We start from the raw sequence: 25,333 nt of genomic DNA, 5'->3' as shown, positions 1-25,333 counted from the left end.
ATTATAAATCAAACTGTTCATCAAGAACCAACAATTTACTGATGCTTAAATTGAAAGCATTTTGATCTATTTATTAGGAACACCTGTGCAGGTAATGCCATTGACACTGGACCGCATCAGAAAGATGATTAAAGTTTACTGGGTGGTAGCGCATTGGGCTCCTTTATTACATTTTTACATTGGTTGTTTTTCATAAGATAAAGTAATAACAAAGGAAATGAACCTAAATATTCACTCACCATTGAATTCTTAAAAATATATTTAATCAAAGTTTCATGACCACAGCATGGACATCACCTTCTCCCCGTCAATCTTATTAGAAACTTATGGACACAAGCCAACACCTCTCTAAAATGAACTTGGGCAGCCAATAGAGAATACAGCTATTTCAAATCACACAGGGTCAACTGATTAATGAAATAATCGAGCACAAATCTGGATTTCAGTCTCACATGGCGACAGACGTTTGCTTTTGGATTTTTCATGATGACCCCCAAACATTTCTTTTTCAAAGCAGCAGCAGGACAGTTAAATCAGCAATAAGCTTGAGACAGGATACACGTTTACAGCATGGAAGCAAAGCTTAGATTATTTTCTTTATCTGTGAGCTCTCAATGATGTGACTGCGTGCACTTTTCAGAGGCGTCGACGCAGCAGGAACATGAAGAAAACCGCACTGATGAGGATGCAGAGTGTACACACAGTGGGAACCACAATCTCTGTTACCATCTCCATGTGGCCTATCAATGGATCTGCAACGCGTACATGGAACCAAGAGTTAGTGTATCGCCATTTATTCAATTCAGCTTTATCTATTCAGCTCAAGGCATTTTATATTGTAAGGTAGACCCTACAATAATACACAATACATTTAGAGCCCCAGCTTACTTAGATTTTTGATTTAGTTGTGTACTATAAAAAATAATTTTTTCCTTAGTGCAAAAGCACAGCACTCTTTTAACAGAATGATAAGATGGGATGCTATGGTGGTGAGGATCAGAAAAACCCTTTATATACTTCAGCATGAACATATTATACCAATTTTACAAAGAAAATGATAAAACTGTAACAAATACCTAGAGTTACAAATACAACTAAATATAAATGTAGAAATACGTGTTGAATATGTTTATGGTGTGAAGCTCTGACTGTATTACTTTTGGCTATTTCTAATATGGGTTCATTCCTGGTGTAAGATGATTCTATTCAGCAGCTTTTCCTTAACTTGTGTGACTCGTTCTATTGTGGAGTTCACCACCATCTGCACTCTAAAATACCTACGAGGATATTCAGCATTGTTGTGACATTATGTTGTGCATGAGCTTGGTGGCTGACTAATCTGAACAAAGAACATACAGTGCAAATGAAATACAAATAAAATAAATATTAATTGTAACATATTAAGTGTTATATAATGTTAGGAGTGATTAATTTAATTAAGTGATTGTCAAATGTGCGAGCAGGGCTTAAACTGAGCTGGAAGGACGTGGAATAGCGTTCCGGCCCCTTTAATTAATTTCAATCTAATAAGCAGATTAGTTCATTTTTTGTGTCCTGCTAGTATGGCAATATTTGCTGAGTAATAAAAAAAATCCTGATATCTTTTTTCCCTTCTCATCCCTGTGATTTGTTTATGGTGCAGATGTAAGTAAAAGTGGCTGCAGTACAGCAGAAGACGAGTGAGCATAAAGGGAGTGAAGCTCAAAATCCCAAACACACAACCAAACGCACAGTTTCTGTGCAGTTTGGTCCAAAATGTGTCTGCTCTCTAAAGGTGCAATCGCTGTGAGAGAAAAAGATGTTATTATGTAACAGTACTGGAGACGGGGAAAGAAAGACAGGATGGAGAAATTATTTTCAAAGTTAAGGACCGCTCACCACGTGAAATGTAAATTTAAAGCTTACATATAACACCCTCGCATATTCTAAGGCTCCTATCTGTACCTGATGTGTTGCTGAAATGTGTTTTGACTCAGTAAAAGCTGGGAGAATCACATTAATCTCACACAGCATCAAAGTATGTACCTAAACTTCATCATGGATTGACCAAGCCTGTTCCATTCCTGCAAGTTCCTGATTTTCCTTTGACTTTCTTCTAGCTGGAGGGGCAAAACAAAGAAAAACCCTGTTAGATGAGACAAAAACAAGCTTCAGACTGAATTTTCCTTTGTTTGGCCCCACCAAGCTTTTTACAGCCCACGCACTACTTCATTATACTAACCTGCAGCCAGCAGCTGGTTACTGGAGGAGCACGTCTCTACAGCTTTCCTCTTCCAACTTTCAACCTGTAAAGCCCAAACAAGCCCTTGTTTAAGCATAGTGTCTTCACTTCCATGGGGGACTTTTAGCATGAAGTGTGTAGCGTTTACCTCTCTCTGATTGGGAAAGCCATTTGAGCTGATAATGCGTTTGTAGTAGTGGACAGAAGCTTTTGGGTAGCGTGGCTTATTTTTGCTCCTGAAGTCCACGTAGTAGAGCCCAAACCTCTCAGAGAAGCCTTCATCCCACTCAAAGCTGTCGAGGAGAGACCAGGCCGTGTACCCCTTCACATTGACCCCATCTTTTATCGCTGTAAGTCGAATCGTGGACACTCGTTTGATTGACATCATATCTAATGTACACAGGTTTGATATTTGATAGGCAGTTTTTGAGACAGTGACGTCTTCCTGGGTTTCACCTTTGAGCATTTCGTTGATGTAGTCTTTGAAGTACTTCATCCTCCAGTCGTCACAAAGGTCGGTGCACAGCATTTTCTCTGACACGCCATTTTCTGTCACATAGATCATGGGGTTTCCATACTGAGTCTGTTAGTGAGATGCCATATCACATATTTTTGTTATTATATTTGCTGAAAAACTATATTTCAAATGAATACAGTATCACCCAGGTTCACAACAGAAAGACATCAACAATTTATATAATGCTGATACATTTGCCATACATGAACTTGTCATGAGTGATCAGTTCATCCAGTCTTCACTGTGAATATGTCCATGATGCAGTGGTTTCACACAAAGCCCCAGTTTCCCCCAAATACAGCTAGAGTTTTAATTTGAATAGCTCAGTAATCAGGATGTGTACCTTAACAAAGTTCAACAAGCGTCGGAAGCCCCAGGGAACGGAGTAGAGCCATTCAGAACCAGGGTCAGGCCATTGTGGGTCAACCAGTTCAGCAAGGTCACGGTCAGAGAAATAGTTGTCTCCAGCTCCTGATGGGTAATTCTTCAGAGTGACATAGCGAGTTGTGAAATGTCCAAGACCCAAGAAGTCACAGGTGCCCTTGATGTAACTTTTCTCCTGAGGAGAGAAGACGGGCAGCCGCGAAGCTCCCAGACCCTGCTGGCCACTCTTCCTGCCTGAAGAAATTTAGTACACTGTGAAACTAAGTAAAGCTATATGCAAGGCATCAATGACAGCAGGGGTGGGGGAACATAAGGAGCATAATATCAGACTGAAGTCACGCTAAAATTACAATGCACTAAATACTGAGTATGCAACTTCCTCTTATGCAAACAAAGAGAAGTGTTACATAGTGGATCTTGATTGATTCAGTATTCTGTTCAAACTAGCATGTGTACAGCTACTACACATGATGACACTGGAATATAGGAATTAATCTACCAGCGGAGGTAATAGTGCATTCACTCAGGTTAAAAGCATTCGTGGTGACTTATTCATGGCTGGTCACACAGAAAGTGAGGTGCATAGTTGTGTGACAAGTGTGTACACAAACCCCCAAGATCACAATAGGTTAGCACTTACTGCAGCGCATGGCTGTTTTCTTCCAGACCACAACATATTTGCTATCAACTACAAGTCAGGCTCTTAATTGCTATGTTTTGCTGTTGTGACAAAATCTGGCGAAAGACAGACATGTAACACTTTGCAAAGTACCCCCGGCCCCCCGTGCTTCTTTCTGCCAATAGAGGTCTTCCATATACCTCCGTATAGCAACAGCTTCTAGCTCAGCTCTTCTTCTCAGTTTAGCAGTTCAGCAGTGTGTGTTGACCACTGAGTTTGAAAAGGCCAGGATCACAGCAGCTGCTTTGGAAAGTATTACTTCCTATTCAGAAATTCATGAAAATAAATGAATGACGTGGTGAGATTTTTCTCTTTGAAAGGGATGTACGTTAAACTTCCCTTGAAAATTCTTGACACATGTAGTTATATCCTTTTTCTTTTTTGGGGTGAGGACATTTTTACATATTGCAAAGGTCTAAATGGTTGCATTTGACATACCAATGTAATCTTTCATAACTTGTGGGTAGTCTCCATGGAAGAGAGGTGTAGCAAACCAGCCCAAGTAGAACTGAATGTATCTCTCTGCTGCTTCGATATCCCTCTGGTTGGAGATGTCCACTGGTTCACCCCAGTCAGCAGTCAGCGAGATCCCAACCAGGCCTGCACACATGCAAGAGCTTTGTTGATAGAAATTATGCATGTGCATATATTATTTACACATAAATACAAACACACACACACACACACACACACACACACACACACACACACACATATATATATATATATATATATAGATAGATGAATGAATGAAAGTTTTCCCTTTCACCTTTTTGTTTGCTTCTCCACTGCATGTCATACGTGTGCCATACTTTAGCATGTGCCTGTTGCAAAGATAGAGATGCAGGTTTAGCCTTATGTCTGTTCACCATTATTTTTTCAATCAAAGGTCCCAGTGAGATACAGTATCTTTTCTGGGAGTAACAAAAGTAACAAAATAAGATGTGAGGCTTCACGAAGAATAACGTACAAACTGCTACATAAGCAACACAATATATTTGACCAATTTTAATGTAATATTTAACAAAACACAATAAACGAAAAAACATGTAGGAATCATACGGTAAAGAAAAATGTGTAAAATAATAACATAATTGTAAAGAGCATTTTTGTAAACACTGATTACAGTAGTGGTAAATAATTATTTGCTGCTCTGCTGAATTTAAAGTTTGTTCAGTTACAGATTCAGTAAAATATGTACGTGAGCAAACTTATAAATGAGCTCTCGACAGTTTGGTTTTAATGTAGGAGACAGAATATCAACCAAAACATGAAATCGTTGTTGGCAAGTGCAGCGATAAGACATTTTTATAGCTGATCACCAGGTTTGATTACATGTTGGGAGGGATTTGACCTTTGACGACTGGCTCAGCCACTTCATGACATTAATGTGCTTCCTGATGCCAAAGAACTTAATTTTGGTTTCATCTGACCACTGCACTTTCTGGCCTTCTCTTGGTAAAATTGATGGAATTATAATCTTGACAGCAACTGATTTGGAGCACCTTTGTTTTTCAAGTTTGCAATCATAGTATTAAAACTAATAATTGGAAATTATGGTAAATGATCAGATTTATCAGCAAAACTGGGCACAAGTCATTCAGTCCTACCTTGATGATATGGTGGGCGGCTTTGTAAGCTCCTGTTCCCTTCAGTTTCAGTCCAGGTGCATGTTCACCTGTTTCATATCCCTCCACAGCAATGGACTTAATAACGAGACACTGACAATCACTCTCTGACACAGCATACTGTATTACATTACAACGGCAAACTGTGAAGGAACCATTTTTCTTTAACCTGACATACCCAAGGATTGTTGAAAGTAATCCAGTACTTGACTCTGTTTCCAAATCTTTCAAAGCATAAGTTAGCAAAGTCGTTAAAGTAATTCACCATGCTGATATTGTGCCAACCGCCATATTTCTCATGTAACACCTGTGGAGAGTAACATAGATTTTACTGTTGTATCTACAATATAGCTTTGGATAAGAAACTATGTTGAGCAATAATATTAGTGCTTACCTGTGGTAAATCCCAGTGGTATAGAGTGACAATGGGTGTGATCTTGTTATCCAGTAGCATGTTAATCAAGTCACTGTAATATTTAATTCCTTTCTCATTGATTTTTTCACCTGTAAGAATTGAAAGTGACATACACTACATGGAGCAAAGTGCTGGGAAACTATACATTACACCTAATGCAATTGTTGGTTGTGGAAATCCACAGCATGAGGCTCACACATACAGTGTGAGCACAGTTTTTGTGCATCCATGAAAAACTTGCCAACCAGCTCGTTCTGCTACTGACTCTTGCTTGGTGTCAGATTATTGACGTCTGAAGAAGCAAGTTCATACTGGCAATTTCATTAAACAGACCGGGGCCTGAGTAGCATGAAGAACCATACACAGCTACAATACCCAGGCACCTCGTTGTCAGGCTGGACACCAGCTCGGTCACAGACTGGAGGAAGATGGACTTCAGACCTGAACTGTGGAGATGTGGGATTGCCACTGGGTGCCACATCTCATCTCGATATCATTCTGCATTGATATTGTCTCCAGTGATGATAAGCCTTGTTTATTCAGTGAGGGAGATGCCGCCCCAAACCATCACACTTACACCACCTAACGCTGTTACCCTATCAGTGCAACAATCAATCCACACTTTGACCCCACAATCCAACTGCTGCAGGGGGAATCTGGACTCTTCGGTGAACATATTGTTCCTCCACATGTTGAAGTTCCAGTGCTCATGGTGCAGACACCAGCAAAACTGGGCCTGATGGTGAAAGGCAGTCATGGTAGGCTTCCTGGAAGCCCTATTAGACCAGAGCTCTGTTTATGGCTCCTAAATGCCGGTGTCATCTTTTTGGGATGTCCGCTTCACAACCTCTGACATCCTCTGTTCTATGAAACTATAATACTGCTGACACTTGGTTTTGTGCAACACATTCTTTAAGTTGCCCAATGGCTTGGTCCCTATCCGGGTGAGTCTTAGATTATCATAAGCTCACAGTAAGAGTCCATAGCAGAATAAGCTGTTTATACTGGCAAGTTTATCATGGATGCAACCGCCATATTCAGCTCTACTGCTCAACCCACAAATGCATTTTCCTTACACGTGTGGCACAATTTAAGAGGAAATAAATAGATTTTCAAAGGGAACGAAGTATTGTTACAACTAAGAAAAATCACGCAAATACAAATGTCCTAATTTTTTGTGCAAATTTCAGATATATACATTTTTAAATGATGTCAGATGTCAGATTTATGCTTACTTTTCAGTCCAGTGGGTAAAATCCTTGGCCAGGAAATGGAGAAACGATAATGATTCAGCTTCATGTCCTTCATCAAGGCAATATCGTCCTTAAAGACAGACAGCAGGAAATATTTCTTTAAATAAATCACAAAAGACGATGTCTTTAGATGTGAGTCTTTGTCTGATAACATATGAAACAGGTCTACTTTATATTATCTTCAGATAAAGCTGTAATCAGATTGAATGTTTCCTAAAATTCCTAAAACATATTTTCCATTCTAACTATAACAGTTCTGGATGTTGGTTGGGGTGTAGGAGTCATAAGTCATGTGGCTTATGTTGGAGTCTGTGGTTTGATTTGAATGTAAGACCACTCTTTTATTTTATTTACTTACTTTCATGTTGATTTTTTATTTTTACATCAATTTTTAAATTGATCTTTTACTTAATATTTACTTTTACTTTATTCACTGTCAGGAGTCTGACACCTTTTGAAAATGTTACCTTTAGTGTAAAAGCTATTCCTTCACATTCTGGGCTGCAAATAAACATTAGAAGGAAAGCAAGAAAACGGAAAATATATTTTTATATTACAGTTATATTTGTAATATGCATCCATATGTAATGTAGGCTGTGATAATGAATGTTAGAGGAAGAGAAACGAGTCATTTAGATCGGTTGAGCAATAAAATATTGTGTGTAACAGTTTGGCACTGAAGAAAATTCCATTTTTTCCACGTCACCTTGAATTTGTGGTATCCCTCACATGAAGAGTCTGCTGTGTCATTCAAGAATATTTTCCCCTTTTTATGGGAAAATGCATCCCAGATGCTTATTCCCTTTCCATCGACATTCCAGGCTCCTTCAGTCTGGTAAGCAGAGCTGCCAACTCCCCAGGAGAAACCTGCAGAGGAACAAAAAACAATCAACAAATCTTATTTTATTTTGTATTCACTCCTGAGCTTATAATCATGATCACATTACGGTTTTCCAGGTTAAGGTAGAATTTTATATTTATGTTTAATTATATGATCAACTTTTAAACCAACATGAGCACTTTAAGAACGTTTTATTCTTACTTTGTTCTTTAATAACATTTTGTGCCCAGAAAAAAATTATGGCAACTTAGGAAAGATCCGTCTGTCATGAAGATTGTGTGATATGAACGAACGCTGGAGACATAGGTTTCCTATACAGTGTTGCATAATATGGAATTAAAAGTCATGCCTTCATAAGTATTGAAAAAGCAAAAGAGAAAAATGTCATAATATATTTATGTTCTGAAAAATCTTGGTCAGACAATAAGCATTTGTATGTTTTTCACAGCCTTTTGAGCCTTTTGAGCAGACACTCAGTATCAAAACATTTATGTATGCCAGGAAGCAAGTAGTGCATGTTCAAAAAATTACAATATCATGGAAAATATCAGATTTTTAATAATATGATTTAAAAAAGGGAAACTTTCCTTATTCTGTCTTCACCACACATCAATTAAAATAGTTCAAGGCTTTGTTCCTTTAATTATGAGAGCTTCCTATTTGAGTACATCACTATTCAAACTGTAATACTGTATATATTTCAGTCTAGTTCAGTATATTCAGCCTTAAGGATGGCTGCTGACTTGATATTTGTCCACATGATTATCATCAACACCCCATAATGGATCAATTAGATCAGTTGGAGGTGTTGTTGGCCGACAGGTTGCAGGTGGAATACGTGACTCTGTGGACCAAAGGTGGAGGAAGAGGAGGCCAGGTGGAGGTTGTATTAGGAGGCAGTGAGAGAGAAGGAAAGGCGGAAGTGTGGAAGAGTAGGGACTCTGGGGATTATGACTGGTTCAGGGGTATGTATGATGGAGAGAAGGAAGGTTGATATTATAATGTAGGCAGGAAACTAGGTAGAAGAGAAGCAGGGCCAGGAGCACCGGAGCTGTTCTGTCACGGTGTAGATAATAACAGAAATACAGCAGGGGTGATCTTGATGGAAGAGTATGTGAATAGTGTCGTGGGGTAAGGAGAATATCAGCTAGGATCAAGAGTTTGAAGTTGGAAATTAAAACAGTGATGTGGAAAATGTTAGGGGTGCATGTGCTCCACAAACAAGGAATTCGGGAGTAAGTTGTGTGAAGTGGGAGAGAGAGTCTCCAGGGGGAGATTGGAACAGATATCAGTGGAAAAGGAAGCAGAGGTGATGAGGTGTTCGGCAAGAGACAGAGAAATGCCGAAGGACACATGGTAGCAGATTTTGCATAAAGGATGGAACTGGCTGTTGTAGAAACATATTTGAGAAGAGAGAGGAACACTGAGTGACATACTAGAGTGGAGGATGGTGCACACGGGTGAGCTACGTCTGAGTGATAGCAGAATGTAGCTACACAGCACTGGATGGGTTCTGTAGGATGACTTTGGACTTCAAGAAGAAGAAGCAAGTGAAAGTAGAAACAACTTTTAAATGGTGGAAGATGAGGATGAGGCTTCATGCTGAGAAACAGCTCTGCAGGTGCAATGTTAGCTTTGAGATTCCTAATAAAGAAGTATACAGATGGTCAGAAGGAGTTTCACTCTGTCTTTGTTTCTAGAGAAACTATATGATAAGGTTCCACGAGAGGAACCCTGGCATTGCATAAGGAAGTTAGGGGAGGTATGTGAGGCTGGTGCAGGACAGTAAGATAGTGGTGGGGTAGTAGTGAAAGTCCATAGAAGTATGACAGAGTACATGTGTGTGAGTGAGAGAGAGGCACGTTGAAAGGTTAAAATGCAAGAAGCAGAGGTAGTGAAGGTAGAGGATGGGGTCAACCATCCAAAGCAAGTCAGGTGAAGAAGAGAGTTCAGACAGGGTGGAGTGGGTGTAGATGCGTAGCAGGTGGGATTTGTGGGAAAAAGCCAGAGTGAAAGAAAAATTTACATGAAAGATGGTATACAAAGTTCAGAGATGATATTACTGACAAAACGACAGGAAGCCAAGTCGGAGGTGGTAGAGTTGAAAATATTACGATTTTCATCAGGAGTGACCAGAATGGACACGATTAGAAAGAGGAGGAATGGTGAATATAGTAAACAAAGAATGTTGAAAATGAGCTGCCAGTCCTGAGGAAAAGAGAAACACCTTAGATGTATTATAGCTGTATTGAAGGATGCTGGGGATAGGGTGAGATGGAGGAAGACGATCCGCTGTGGGAACGTCTGAAGGGTGAAGTCAGAAGAAGAACAAGTAGTAGTGGAAGAATCTTACGCTTGATTCATTTATGAATTCTCAGATAACTCCAGTTGCTCAAGTTCAAGTTCAAGTTCAACTTTATTGTCACTTCAACCATATACAGTTTAAAAATACACAGTGAGGCGAAACAACGTTCCTCCAGGAACCAAGGTGCTACAAGACAAGTTAGTGCAAAAAAAAAATATATATATATAATATATCTAGTAATAATATTGTGCAAAAGAGCATTTACAGGTTGGTGTGTGCGATGGTTTGGTGGTGTAGGTCAGTGTGTTTGCGCTTGTGTTGGTTAGTCAGTCCAGTCTCAATGTTTTGAGGTATTTGAGTTAAGCTGAGTGATAATGTTAGTGTATGTGTGTGTGTGCGTGTTTATCAGTCAGTCCCTTTTTGCTGAGGAGACGGATGGCTTGTGGAAAAAAGCTGTTGCACAGTCTGGATGTGCGTGCCCGAATGCTTCGGTACCTTTTTCCAGATGGCAGGAGTGTAAAGAGTGTGTGAGAGGGGTGTGTCCGATCAGCCACAATGCTGGTGGCTTTGCAAATGCAGCGTGTGGTGTAGATGTCCTCAATAGAGGGTAGAGAGACCCCGATGATCTTCTCTGCTGTTCCCACTATCCGCTGTAGGGTCTTGCGGTCTGATATGGCACAGCTCCCAAACCAGACAGTGATGCAGCCGCTCAGGATGCTCTCAATAGTTCCTCTATAGAAGGTGGTCAGGATTGGTGGTGGAAGCCGGGCCTTTCTCAGTCTTCTCAGAAAGAAGAGACGCTGTTGGGCTTTCTTGTGCAGGGAGCTGGTGTTGAGGGACCAGCCGAGGTCCTTCTCCAGGTGTACGCCCAGGAATTTGGTGCTGTCAACGATCTCCACAGAGGAGCCGTTGATGCTCAGCGGTGAGTGGTCGCCTCGTGTCCTCCTAAAGTCAACAACCATCTCTTTTGTCTTGTCAACATTCAGAGACAGGTTGTTGTCCTTACACCAGTCCGTTAGCCTCTGCACTTCCTCTCTGTACGCTGACTCGTCGTTCTTGCTAATGAGACCCACCACGGTCGTGTCATCAGCGAATTTAATGATGTGATTTGAACTGTGTGTTGCTACACAGTCATGAGTCAGCAGTGTGAACAGCAGAGGACTGAGCACACAGCCTTGTGGGGCCCCAGTGCTCAGTGTGGTGGTGCTGGAGGTGCAGTTCCCGATCCGTACTGACTGAGGCCTTCCGGTCAGAAAGTCCAGGATCCAGTTGCAGAGGGAGGTGTTCAGGCCTAACAGGCTCAGCTTTCCGATCAGTTGTTGGGGGATGATCGTGTTAAATGCTGAGCTGAAATCTATGTACAGCATTCGGACGTGTGAGTCCTTCTGATGACTAAGATATTTGTATTTTCTTGGTTTTGTGACAGATTGTTTAATAAATTGGTTACATAATAAAGATTTAACTCTGAGCACTGAAAAAGAAATATGAGTGTGAAAAAGTGCGGGATTTGGGATTTGCATGTAGGAACTAGGAATACTCGATTCTACCAACAAAAATGAGCTTAGCTGAATATACCAGAGAGATATTTTATATATACGGACACTATATTGCTCTCCTGTGGAACTGTAAGTCCAGCATGTGGTCTGCTGGTCTCCTGGTTTCCTACCAGTTGGGAAGGTGCCGTAGTAGAAGGACGTTCTCTCGTTCTTTGTCCAGTCAAAGTCCTCAGTGGCTGACACACATAGCACCAAGGCAAGCACATGGTGTGGTCTCAGGATTCCCCACTGCAGCATTGTCATCTTTGGCAAAGAGAGCACTGTCTTTAGTTACAATTGACTAGCCAGATTTTAGCACAGATTTAACATCCTCATAGCTTGCACATTCATTTTTTAAAGTGTAGTGTCTTCATTACACTAATCCTACTCATATTTTGGAACGGCACAAAGGACTTTTTTGGAAAAAATATAAATACCTTTTGATTTTCTTTGTACCCTCGTGAATAATTAAAAAACAAACAAACATATTAGGGTAGGATTAGGTTTGTCACCAGTGATGACATAGACCTCATAGGGTTAATGGCAGTAATGTGTGGGATGGCAGCTGCTGCAAGGCTTCAGTCTGCTCTGAACTATACAGGATGGAATATCACAGAACATGCATAAATGTTTAAGTAAAACAAAGACTCAGAAACTTACACTCAGGTGTCAGGTGTCCACAGGTTTTGAGTAAAATCATCCTAATTCAACCCCAAACCTCAGGATCATTTAAATATCCACTGAAAAAAGTTACATATCCACCGAAACACCCAGTCATTGTCAGAAGAGCCTAGTTTCATTTCAGCCAGCTGTAGGACACACTGACACAAAATGCTATCAGAGACAGAAAATAAGCCAACTTGTCCAACACGGTTAGGATGACTGACATTTCAAGCTGCTAAATCTTTTCAAGGATGTGGAAGATTTTAAAAAGTAAGAGTGGGGAAGAAATACAAAATTGCCCTTAATTCCTGTGCTGTTTCTTTCCCTATACTTTCCCCTTTGCTCAGCCTGTGTCGCCCCAACCACCTCACTCAGAACCACATATAGATGTCTGACCTGCTGCATTTGTCTCAGTTGGAAACTGCTCCAAAATGCAAGAAAAGTCTCCAAGCTTCTCCACCTGATCAGTGTTCGCCAGCGTTACTAGCTGGTTCGCTGCCAATGGTAACAAAAACAAAACCGAGTCGAGTATCCAGGACATTTTCTGCTATTCATCAGCACATGTACAGCAACCCCCACCCCACCAGACGCACACTGAATACCTCTCCATTTGAAAGCAGTGAAGTGTGAGCATAAAGCTTTTGCTGGGGCCAACAGATCTTTTTGAAAAGGAGGGATTTTGACACTGTAAGCAAAGTTTATGGCAGAGAGCATAATTTGTTTGCAAAACACATCAGAAGATATTAAAAAAGTTATCTGCTGGATGTGACTACTGGTTAAACCTCTATTTGGCAGCAGTAATGTTTATTGGGTTAGTTTGTCTCTGGCGTAGCTGAGTACAATACTCAGGTGGGGAAGAATTTCAGTACAATCTTCCTGATAGATGTGCTTCAGCTCGGCCACATGTTTTTTCTTGATGCATCCTCCAGCTTCAGCTGATGTTTCGGCCAACTCAGCGTTATTGTTTTAGCTTCATACGACCACTAGCCCATTACAGCTATGTAAGGGTAGGGTCTGTGGTAGTACCGTCTATATTAGTGTCCCAATGCTGAATTATTATGATCATTATTGCCATTGAAGTCAAACATTCATTAATTTAGAAAATACAGGAAATAATCAGTCAACATTTTCATATGATAACCTTCTATTAGGTAAAACAGCTTGCTAGAGCACATGAGTGATGAAGGTAAAGGTTAGGTACTGGTTCCACTGGGACAGGCCTTTCCATGACTTGCTGTGACTCAAGAACATTACCAAAATCCACCACTTGATTCAGATCCAGTCTGAAATGAATAAGTTCTTAATTTTCCCATGATTCCCACTCTAGCTAGATTCAGGAATACAAAGTGTGGTCATTTTTCTTGGAGTTCTGAAACCAGAAGGTGAAACAATCAGAACAATACCACGTTTTCATTACAGTCGGGTTTGCAGAGGTGACGCTCGTATAGTAGAAGCTCACCAGCCTCAGGGTCATGACCACTTCAGTAAATACAGTGTGGTGGAGCGGGGCCCTGTACTAAGCATGAATACAGCCATTATCATAAGATGCTTTGTTTACAGAGCTTTGTTGAGAAATGCTGAAATGTTCAGAACTAAAACTGTTGGCACTGCACTCTCACTTTATGTTTGGGTGCTGAAGCTGTGCTCTCTGCTTGTTGTGTTTGCGTTCACGCATCTGTTTCACTTGCTCGCTCTATGTGCATTTGTATATTGTTGTTGTTTTTTAGTGCACTGCATGTGGTTGCAGTGTTTGCGCCTGTGGAAAAAGGAGACAACATGGGTTTAGCATATCAAAGGCACAAGGGCCCCAACGACTGTTACAGAAATTTTTGAGATTTCTAGCACTTGTCCGCTCACCTCAGCTGGCCATATTTAAGGGGCTTTATTGTAGCCTCGCAGAGCTGACATGAACATCTTTACTAAGGTCCCAGGATTAGTCCAACAAACCAGGTATGTTGAGAGTGCCCTACTCTGGCCACAGTCCACAGAGCAAGACACCCACCAGTGTTATTGAGGTGGGTGGGCCTGTGGCTTTACAGCCAGTTTCTCCTGATTATCATGCTGTGCTCTCTGTGATGCCTCCAACACCAGTTTCCCAAAATCACCTGGAGAGTGATGAAGGCTGTATGCACACATACTGTCTCGCATTTTAAAGTGCCAGATGATAGCGCTAATCCAAATTAATCTGAAGCATGAAACTAATTTGATGTAAGAGTTGGAAATAGAAATAAACACTGCAGTGATTTTTTTTTTTTAAAGACATTTTCAAAGGCTAAAGTCTTGACTTTTGGTTCCAGACCACAGACTGGGGAGTTTCTTTGATCGCTGTAGTTTATGTCTTGATTATTACATGTGTGTGTATATATAATTCATTCAAAGTTTTCTGTATCTACAGCAAGCTGGGGTCTGTGCTCCAACGTGCCTTCTACGGGTCCAGTGGGAGGGTGAGTCAAATAATTACTTAGTTACTTTGTCAAAGTATAGATGGGTTTCCTAATATAAAGTGACTAGAATTTAAAAAATGAGTCAATCTGTGACACATAATTTGAATTGTCAAGTTAATTAGTAACTATTCTGATAATTGAGAAATCATGTTAGTAATTTTCACACCAAAAGAAAAAAAATGGTCGACTTAACCTTCACCTAACATATAAACCCACATATTTCAGTTTAAGAGAGCATAATGTTATTTTTATACAAAAATTAGCTTAAAGGCATACCTTTTAAAATTCTTTAAGACATTTAAAATCTTAGCATCACATCTTACATCACTTTATCAAAAATAAACAAATCAACAAAAATCATTTATGATTTGACTTGGTGTTGTTTAAATCAAACAAACTTCATCCATCCCTGCATACGTTTTCTTCTGCTTATCCGGGGCTGGGTTGCAGGGGCAGCAGCCTAAACAGAGAAGCCCAGACATCTCTCTCTCTCCCCGGCCACCTCCTCTAGCTTGTCCGGGTTAACACCAAGGTGTTCCCAGGCCAGCCGAGAGATAAAATCTGTCCAGCGTGTCCTGGGTCTGCCCCGGGCCTCTTCCCACTGGGACATGCCCAGTACACCACACCCAGGAGGCGCCCAGGAGGCATCCTGGAGGCATCCTTTGACATGGCTACCCAGATGGCTGAATTCCTCACCCTGTCTCTAAGGGAGAGGCCAGCCTCCCTGAGGGACATGGTCGAATGCCTTCTCCAAGTCCACAAAACACATGTAGACTTGTTGGGCAAACTCCCATGAACCATCAAGTATCCTCGAGAGGACAAAGAGCTGGTCCAGTATTCCACGACCGAGATGAAAACCGCATTGTTCCTCCATCTGTTAGTCAACCGAGGTTTGGCTAACGGATGGACTCTCCTTTCCAGACTTTGGCTGTAGGAGAGGCTGAAGAGTGTGATCCCCCTCTGGTTGGAGCATGATGGTTCCCTTCACCTCTGCTGTCCACCATCTGGTTTGGGGGTTATCATTAATGGAGTAGCTCCAGCAATCGAGGTGCTGAACATGGTCCATTCAGACTCAATGTCCCCAGTCTCTCTTGGAATAGTGTTGAAGCTCAGCCAAATGTGGGCATTTAAGATCTCGCATTGTCTGCTAGGTGTTCCCAGCGCAGCCTCATTGACAGCGCAGCCTCCCCCGCCACCTGATCAAACCTACTATAAGGTGGTGATCAGTTGACAGCTCACCACCTATCTTCACCCAAGTGTTCAGAACATGCGGCTGCAAATCTGATGATACGACTACAAAATCCAGAATCGACCTGCGGCCTAGAGTGTCCTGGTGCTATGTGCACTTATGGACACCCTTATGTTCGAATATGGTGTTCGTTATGGACAAACTGTGGTTTGCACAGAAATCCAGTAACAAAACACCACTTGGGTTCAGATCTGGCAGGCTGTTCCTCCCAGTCAGGGCCTTCCAGGTCTCTCTGTCACATGAGTGCTGAAGTCTCCGAGTAGGATGACAGAGTTCTCAGGTAGAGCACCCTCAAGCACCCCGGCCAAGGTACTCCAAAAAGACCCGGTACTCTACATGTATATATATATAACACCCAACACGCCCCTGCGGGCGGTTTATCCTTCAAGCTCGGGTCCTCTACCAGAGGCCTGGGAGCTTGAGGGTCCTGCGCAGTATCTTAGCTGTTCCCAGGACTGCGCTCTTCTGGACAGAGATCTCCGATGTTGTTCCCGGGATCTGCTGGAGCCACTCGCCTAGCTTGGGAGTCACCGCACCTAGTGCTCCGATTACCACGGGGACCACCGTTACCTTCACCCTCCACATCCTCTCGAGCTCTTCTCTGAGCCCTTGGTATTTCTCCAGCTTCTCGTGTTCCTTCTTCCTGATATTGCTGTCATTCGGAACCGCTACATCGATCACTACGGCCGTCTTCTTCTGTTTGTCTACCACCACTATGTCCGGTTGGTTAGCCACCACCATTTTGTCCGTCTGTATCTGGAAGTCCCACAGGATCTTAGCTCGGTCATTCTCCACCACCCTTGGGGGCATCTCCCATTTTGACCTCGGGACTTCTAGGTTATACTCGGCACAGATGTTCCTGTACACTATGCCGGCCACTTGGTTATGGCGTTCCATGTACGCCTTGCCTGCTAGCATCTTGCACCCTGCTGTTATGTGCTGGATTGTCTCTGGGGCATCTTTACACAGCCTGCACCTGGGGTCTTGCCTGGTGTGATAGACCCCAGCCTCTATGGATCTTGTACTCAGAGCTTGTTCTTGTGCTGCCATGATTAGTGCCTCTGTGCTGTCTTTCAGTCCAGCTTTGTCCAGCCACTGGTAGGATTTCTGGATATCAGCCACCTCCTCTATCTGCCGGTGGTACATACCGTGCAGGGGCCTGTCCTTCCATGATGGTTCCTCGTCTCCCTCCTCTTTCTTGGGTTTCTGCTGCCTGAGGTATTCACTGAGCACTCGGTCAGTTGGGGCCATCTTCCCAATGTATTCTTGGATGTTCCTTGTCTCATCCTGGACTGTGGTGCTGACACTCACCAGTCCCCGGCCCCCTTCCTTCCGCTTAGCGTACAGCCTCAGGGTGCTGGACTTGGGGTGAAACCCTCCATGCATGGTAAGGAGCTTTCTTGTCTTTATGTCAGTGGTTCTATCTCCTCCTTTGGCCAGCCTATTACCCCAGCAGGGTACCTGATCACGGGCAGGGCGTACGTGTTGATGGCCCGGATCTTGTTCTTACCGTTCAGCTGACTCCTCAGGACTTGCCTGACCCTCTGCAGGTACTTGGTGGTTGCAGCCTTTCTAGCGGCCTCTTCATGGTTCCCATTTGCCTGCGGGATCCCCAGGTACTTGTAACTGTCCTCTATGTCTGCAATGTTGTCTTCTGGTAGTTCAATCCCCTCAGTTCTGACTACCTTCCCTCTCTTTGATACCATCCGACTACACTTCTCCAGTCCGAACGACATTCCAATGTCATTGCTGTATAGCCTGGTAGTGTGGATCAGTGAATCGATGTCTCGTTCACTCTTGGCATACAGCTTGATGTCATCCATGTACAGGAGGTGGCTGACAACTGCTCCGTTCCGTAGTCGGTATCCGTAGCCAGTCTTGTTAATGATCTCACTGAGGGGGTTCAGGCCTATGCAGAACAGCAGTGGGGACAGAGCATCTCCTTGGTAGATCCCGCACTTGATGGTGACTTGTGCTATGGGCTTGGAGTTGGCCTCTAGTGTTGTACGCCACATCCCCATTGAGTTCCTGATGAAGGCTCTTAGGGTCCCATTGATCTTGTACAATTCTAGGCATTCCAGTATCCAGCTGTGGGGCATTGAGTCATAGGCCTTCTTGTAATCAATCCAGGCAGTGCACAGGTTTGTCAGTCTGGTCTTGCAGTCTCGGCTGATTGTTCTGTCTACCAGTAGCTGGTGTTTTGCGCCTCTGGTATTCTTGCCAATTCCTTTCTGTGTCCCGCTCATGTATTGACCCATGTGCCTGTTCATCTTAGCCGATATGATGCCCGACAGGAGCTTCCATGTAGTACTGAGGCAGGTTATTGGTCGGTAGTTGGAGGGGACCGGTCCCTTCTTGGGGTCCTTGGGGATCAGGACCGTCCGACCTTCGGTTAGCCATTCCGGGTGTCTCTCGTTAACTAGCAGCTGGTTCATTTGTGCTGCCAGACGCTCGTGGAGTGCAGTCAGCTTCTTCAGCCAGTAGGCGTGAACCATGTCGGGCCCTGGTGCTGTCCAACTCTTCATACTGGAGACCCTTTCTTGGATATCTGCCACTGTGATGGTTACTGGACCCTGTTCAGGGAGGTCGCTGTGGTCTGCCCTCAGATCCTCTAGCCACTGAGCATTGCCGTTATGGGTTGCATCCTTCTCCCATATGCTCTTCCAGTATTGCTCCGTCTCCAGCCTTGGTGGTGCTGTTCTCTTATTGTTCCCTTGCCACTGAGAGTACACCTTTGCTGGTTCTGTGGAGAACAGCTGGTTTATTCTCCTGCCTTCTATCTCTCTGGTGTACCTCCTCAAGCGGCTGGCCAAGGCTGTGAGTCTTTGCTTGGCAGTTTCCAAGGCCTCAGGTATGGACAGCTTGCTGTATTTCTTAGGCACCTTATTTGTCGCACCTTGCTGCAACTCCGTTAGTTGGCTAACCTCCCTCCGTGCTACTTTGATCTTGCCCTCTAGCCTCCTTCTCCATGGAGGGTACTGCCCCTTGTCGCTGTTCAACTTGTAGCCAAGCATCTCACTGATCACTGCTGCCGTATTGTAGATCAGCTTGTTAGTGTCGGTAATCGTGGTTGTAGGTATTGCCCGTAGTGCTGCATTAACATCATCTAGCAGACCTTCTGAGGGTACTTCACGTAATCTTGGTAACCGGCTACGGGGGATCCAGGTTTCAAGCTTGGCCATGATCCTATTTTTCAGGTCAGTTCCTCTCGCACTCAACGATCCTTCTCCTATCGCACTTGGGGCTATGTACCCAATCTCGGGTGGGGGTGATGATATCGCCCCCCTGACCTGGCGTCCTGACTCCTCCTTGCCGTAGCATTTGTGTTGTACCTCGTCAATCTCTAGCTGTGAGAGCAGTCCCTTCTTTCGAATGTTGGAATACTGAGCTACTAGTTGTTTCGCCGTCATTGTGGATGTTGGGTATCGAAGAATCCATATATATATATATATATATATATATATATATATATATATATATATATATATATATATATATATATATATATATATATATATATATATATATATATATATATATACATATATATATATATATATATATATACATACATATATATATATATATATATACATATATATATATATATATACATATATATATATATATATATATATATATATATATATATATATATAAAAAAAAAACACCCAGCACGCCCCTGCGGGCGGTTTATCCTTCAAGCTCGGGTCCTCTACCAGAGGCCTGGGAGCTTGAGGGTCCTGCGCAGTATCTTAGCTGTTCCCAGGACTGCGCTCTTCTGGACAGAGATCTCCGATGTTGTTCCCGGGATCTGCTGGAGCCACTCGCCTAGCTTGGGAGTCACCGCACCTAGTGCTCCGATTACCACGGGGACCACCGTTACCTTCACCCTCCACATCCTCTCGAGCTCTTCTCTGAGCCCTTGGTATTTCTCCAGCTTCTCGTGTTCCTTCTTCCTGATATTGCTGTCATTGGGAACCGCTACATCGATCACTACGGCCGTCTTCTTCTGTTTGTCTACCACCACTATGTCCGGTTGGTTAGCCACCACCATTTTGTCCGTCTGTATCTGGAAGTCCCACAGGATCTTAGCTCGGTCATTCTCCACCACCCTTGGGGGCATCTCCCATTTTGACCTCGGGACTTCTAGGTTATACTCGGCACAGATGTTCCTGTACACTATGCCGGCCACTTGGTTATGGCGTTCCATGTATGCCTTGCCTGCTAGCATCTTGCACCCTGCTGTTATGTGCTGGATTGTCTCTGGGGCATCTTTACACAGCCTGCACCTGGGGTCTTGCCTGGTGTGATAGACCCCAGCCTCTATGGATCTTGTACTCAGAGCTTGTTCTTGTGCTGCCATGATTAGTGCCTCTGTGCTGTCTTTCAGTCCAGCTTTGTCCAGCCACTGGTAGGATTTCTGGATATCAGCCACCTCCTCTATCTGCCGGTGGTACATACCGTGCAGGGGCCTGTCCTTATATATTCATATATATTCATATATATATATATATATATATATATATATATATATATATATATATATATATATATATATACATATATATATATATATATATATATATAACATTTACAGCTGAAGCCTGGGAGATTTTAGCTTGACTTGGCATAAAAACTGGATTCAGGGAGGAATGTCTGTCCTTTGGCTCTATTGGAACTTTGTATCTCTATGTAAAACTGATCAATCGATCTGTTTCATCTTGGTTGTTTAGCATCTTCACTAAAAAAAAACCCACGAAAACCGCAATTTGTTTCTTTAGGAATTAAGTGGTTATAAAAAAAAAAGCCAGAAACCTCTATAAAATCAGCTTATTTGAGTCACATATTTTCAGACAGTCTTCTGTGAAAATTTCCATTCCCAGTACAAAAACCTCAGATGGTTCTGACAGCCAGATAATAGCTGCTTGTTTACTGTTAGCTCAATAAAATATTCAAAAATTGAAAGATGTGTTCATGTCAGACTAAAAAGCTACTCACACAGGAGCCTCACAGATAGGTTATGCTGCCACAAAGTCTAAAACTTGGTATACATGTGTAATATTTGTCAAATATCTCCTAATAAGGAATACCTCCATTTCATGCAGGCTTCCTATGTTTGATGCTTTTTGGTTTGGGGTAAACTGTAACCATATTTTTGTGCTGCGGCTGCTCTCAGGTGACCCTTTTTGAACAGCGAAACTTTGCTGGCAGAAAGCTGGACCTGAGCTCCGACTGCACCAGGGTCAGTGACAAGAACTTCCCAGAGAGATGTAACTCTGTCCAGGTGGAGAGTGGAGCGTAAGTCTACTTAAAACAGGCAGCAGGCCACTGATGCACGCTCTGCTGTCTAAGGTTATCCAAAAAGCAGATGAAAGCATCTACAGTGGTGTGAAAAACTACTTTCCTATGTCTTGTATGTTTATCACATTTAAATGTTTCAGAGCAGCAAACAAATTTAAACATTAGACAAAGTAAACACAAAATGCAGTTTCTAAATGAAGGCGTTTATGATTAAGGGGGGGGGAATCCAAACCTAACAGCTCTGTGTGAAAAAGTGATTGCTGTCTAAACCTAATAACTGGTTGGGCCACCCCTAGCAGCAACAACTGCAATCAAGCGTTTGCGATAACTGGCAATGAGTCTTTTACAGCAGTGTGGAGAAATCTTGGCCTACTCGTCCTCACAGAATTATTGTAATTTAGCTAAACTGGAGGGTTTTTGAGCATGAACCTCCTTTTTAATGACATGCCACAGCATCTCAGTTGGATTCAGGTCAGGACTTTGATTAGTCTACTCCTATATGGCCACTCCAAGTCTTCATTTTAATTTTCTTCAGCCATTCAAAGGTGGACTCGCTGGTGTGTTTTGGATCCTGCTGCAGAAACCAAGTGCGCTTCAGCTTGAGGTCCAGACAGATGGCCAGACATTCCCTCTCGGGATGTTGTGATAGCAGAATTCATGGTTCCACATTACCACAGCAATTCTTTTAGTTCCTGAGGCAGCAAACAAGCCCATTTAGCCCACTTTTTCACACCACTGTATATCTGCGGCCTTCAATAAACAGACACTAAAAGCAAATGAAATCAAAATGATGTTTAATCACTGTTTAGAGCCTATTTGAATCTAAAACAACATTTCAAACATATTTTTATTTTAGCTTTGTTGTTGTTTTTGTCTTTGCCACATTGATTTTTGACTCTCTCTCTTCTCATTTAAAGATGGGTGGGTTATGAGCATGAAAACTTCCGGGGACGTCAGTACCTATGGGACATGTCAGACAGGGGCGAGTACAACTGCTACGATAGGTGGTGTGCCCAAGGGGACCACATCTCCTCTGTCCGTGCTGTCAAACAGGTGGAACACAGAAACGCACACTAGTTACAGAACATACAGATCTTCTTCTGTCTCGACCTTTTTAAAGAAGCGCTCTCAACATGCAGTATGCGCTCCATATCTGCTGTACTGCTGACAAGCAACTGAATAAAAGAGATAAAATAGTTTACAGAAATACATCAGAGCTATTTATGGTGGATTCCAGGATTAAAACAGATTGTTTTGGTCTTAATAATTATGCAGACATTTTACTTGTTTTTGTGAAGAATGACTAATGCACAGTGCTAATGTCATAGAAGATGGTATTTTTCTACATCCAAAGACAATGTGTTGGTAAATAATGTATATTGAGCTAACTTTGTGATGAACAAAAAAGCAGCTTAATAGTTACATAATAAGTAATTTAAAGTAATTACATTTTGATTATTCTAATACATAATGTTTTAATATTTTTTGGTTTAGCAAAAGTCATACTAAAAAGATTTTATCTGTGGTTATTTCTAAAGATATACTCCAGTATTCAGCGGCACTTTGTCTCACCATTTTACAAATTTGTATTTAAAAAATTGCAGCATTAGAAGAAAACTTACAAAAGAAGAAATCAGCCTTAACAACAGTGTGCTGGTTCTCTCAGTCCACAGACACCAGCTAACCAGCTTTAGTGGGAATGGTTGTCTGTTAATTCAATTCAATTTCAATTTGTTTTTCTTTTAACCTTATCTGTTATTTCACAATAACAGTGGCCTCACAGCGGTAGATAAAGACCCTAAATTGTTGGAAAGAAATCCCCAGCAATCACATGACACCCATAAGCAAGCAATCGGCAACAGTGGCAAGTGAACACTTCCTTTTAACAGGAAGAAAGCTCCAGCAGAAAATCTGAGCTCGCTGGTTGGGGATGAGGAGGGAAAGAAGAGAACCGAGTGACAAAAGACACACTATGGGAGAGAGAGTCAGTTTTTAATAACTGCTAATTAAATACAGTAAGTTGTGTTGTATAAAGACACAGTGAGTCAAAATAGATGAGCGAACAAGAAACCTTCAGTGTATCATGGAAAGCGCCCCCACAGCCTCTTTGCAGCATAACTAAAGAATGGTTCAGGCTCACTGAGCCCAGTCGTATAGATCAGTGAGCCTTCAGCTTTCAGGCCCCTCTTCAGTTTGGATTCAGCAGACAGACTGTCTCAAAAATGTTCCTTTTTGCTGGATCAGGTGACCCTGCATCCTCCCTTAGGTATGCTGCCATAGGTGTAGGCTGCTGGGGGATTCCCATGATGCATTGAGTTTTTCTTCTTCAGTCCCCTTTCTCTGTATGTATTACTGTAAGGTCTGCCTTACAATATAAAGCACCTTGAGGCGACTGTTGTTGTGATTTATATAAATAGAATAGAATAGAAGTGATCCAGACCTGACTATATGCTGTATCGAAAGGAAAGTTTTGAGCCTAATCCTGAAAGTAGAGAGAATGCATGTCTCTTGAATCCAAACTGGGAGCCAAATCCATAGTAAAGAAGTCGAATAGCTGAAGGCTCTGCTTTCCATTCTACTTTTAAAACTAGAAAGCACCAGTAAGCCTGCAGTCTGACAACAAAGTGCCGTGTTCAGATAGCACAGTCCTATAGCTCTTTAAGATATGACTGGGCTTGATTATTTAGGATTTTGTATGTGAGAAAAAGGATTTGAAATTTAATTCTAAATTTAACAGGAAACCAATGAAGGGAAGCTAAAATTGGCGAAATATGGTCTCTGTAGTTCTTGCTGTAGTGTTCTCAATCACCTGAAGGCTTTTAAGGGAGATTTTAGAGCAATCTGATAATGAAGTACATTATCCAGCCTAGAAGTAATAAATGCATGAAGCAGCTTTTCAGGGTGTTTCTGATTTTAGCAATATTACACAAGTAAATCAAAGCAATTGTAAATATTTTTTAATGTTCTTTCTGAAGGATATGATCAAAATAACTTAGGTTCTTCCTGTTTATAGGTTATAGATGGACAATTGTGAACCACTGGACTGGAGTGCTGTTTTAGCACCTTATCTGCTGATTGAACGTGTATGTTGTAGTGTAATGTAATCCACCTCAGGTCATTAGCCAGTACATAACATTTATCTCAGTCTCCAAAGTTTCATGTTATCTTAAAGTAATTAGTAATCCAATATGATTAAAACTTTCGATTTCAACAGCAGTATAGCTTATTCAAAAATGCAGGAGCCATTAAACAAATACATTCAAAAACACACACACACATACACTCAACAGTTGTGTATTTCTGTGACTTCTAGGACAACAACCCTGCCAGAGCTCAGCTGTTTGAACGAGCTGGTTTCTCTGGTAAGAAGATGGAGCTCCAGGATGACATCCCCAACCTTATGAGCCGCTACAGCCTCAACAGAGTAGCCTCCATTCGTGTGCTCGGAGGAGCGTGAGTGATTAAACGAGTGAAGCCTTTGGACTTTGAGCAGTGTAACTAGTATCCTACCAGAGATCTAACCTTCCTCTGTGTATACAGGTGGGTGGTGTATCAGGAGCCCAACTACAGAGGACCCCACTACATCCTGGAGAAGCGTGATTACAACAACTTCTCTGACTGGGGCAGCCAGAACAGCACCATTGGCTCCATGCGGAGAGTTCGCTTCAACTGAACACCAACTCTGAGCTATTGACATTGCGCCCATGAAATTTGTCAGCTTTATATACAAACATTTACATATTTTTAGTAATAAATTGTTAAAAGGCAAATGTTTTTGGTATTTATTCTTCATAATTTATTACTTTTAATAAAAGACATATGGGTTTTCGAAATGTAAAGAATTTGTAACCGATGGGTAATCGATGGTTGTGCCCTAATACCAGAGACATAATAA

At 42.1% G+C, this 25,333-nt stretch overlaps 2 protein-coding genes across 2 annotated transcripts; one reads left to right on the top strand and one right to left on the bottom strand.

Moving 5' to 3' along the window:
• Positions 1-636: 636 nt before the first annotated feature.
• LOC146679205 (lactase-like protein) lies at positions 637-12,931 on the bottom strand. Its single transcript, XM_085412894.1, has 14 exons — positions 12,838-12,931; positions 11,910-12,042; positions 7,804-7,964; positions 7,080-7,167; positions 5,824-5,933; positions 5,608-5,736; positions 5,412-5,507; positions 4,571-4,625; positions 4,240-4,401; positions 3,082-3,356; positions 2,678-2,804; positions 2,370-2,569; positions 2,222-2,285; positions 637-752 (listed from the first exon to the last, which is right to left on the bottom strand). Exons 1-14 carry the CDS (start codon positions 12,844-12,846, stop codon positions 637-639), a joined length of 1,725 nt encoding a protein of 574 aa, XP_085269020.1. The 5' UTR covers positions 12,847-12,931.
• Positions 12,932-14,347: 1,416 nt separating this feature from the next.
• Positions 14,348-25,111, top strand: crybgx (crystallin beta gamma X). Its single transcript, XM_085412880.1, has 6 exons — positions 14,348-14,391; positions 14,837-14,885; positions 21,314-21,435; positions 22,356-22,491; positions 24,752-24,891; positions 24,979-25,111. The coding sequence occupies exons 1-6, from the start codon at positions 14,348-14,350 to the stop codon at positions 25,109-25,111; spliced, it is 624 nt and encodes a 207-aa protein (XP_085269006.1).
• Positions 25,112-25,333: the final 222 nt, after the last annotated feature.

Source organism: Rhamphochromis longiceps, linkage group LG1, assembly GCF_057381845.1.
Source record: "Rhamphochromis longiceps isolate RC_006_pf linkage group LG1, R_longiceps_female_GT1.1, whole genome shotgun sequence".
NCBI classification, from domain to species: Eukaryota; Metazoa; Chordata; class Actinopteri; order Cichliformes; family Cichlidae; genus Rhamphochromis; species Rhamphochromis longiceps.
This window is presented reverse-complemented; position numbering and strand designations above follow the sequence as displayed.

Bases quoted from the DNA above. Each gene is read 5' to 3' on its own strand.
- LOC146679205 (XM_085412894.1), bottom strand. The intron at 5,508-5,607 runs GTATGTCAGGTT...CTCGTTATTAAG, and splicing joins TTACTTTCAACAATCCTTGG to TCCATTGCTGTGGAGGGATA. The intron at 4,626-5,411 runs GTAGGACTGAAT...TCTTTGCAACAG, and splicing joins CCGCCCACCATATCATCAAG to GCACATGCTAAAGTATGGCA.
- crybgx (XM_085412880.1), top strand. From the start codon at position 14,348: ATGAACATCTTTACTAAGGTCCCAGGATTAGTCCAACAAACCAG. The intron at 22,492-24,751 runs GTGGAACACAGA...TGTGACTTCTAG, and splicing joins CTGTCCGTGCTGTCAAACAG to GACAACAACCCTGCCAGAGC. The intron at 24,892-24,978 runs GTGAGTGATTAA...CTGTGTATACAG, and splicing joins ATTCGTGTGCTCGGAGGAGC to GTGGGTGGTGTATCAGGAGC.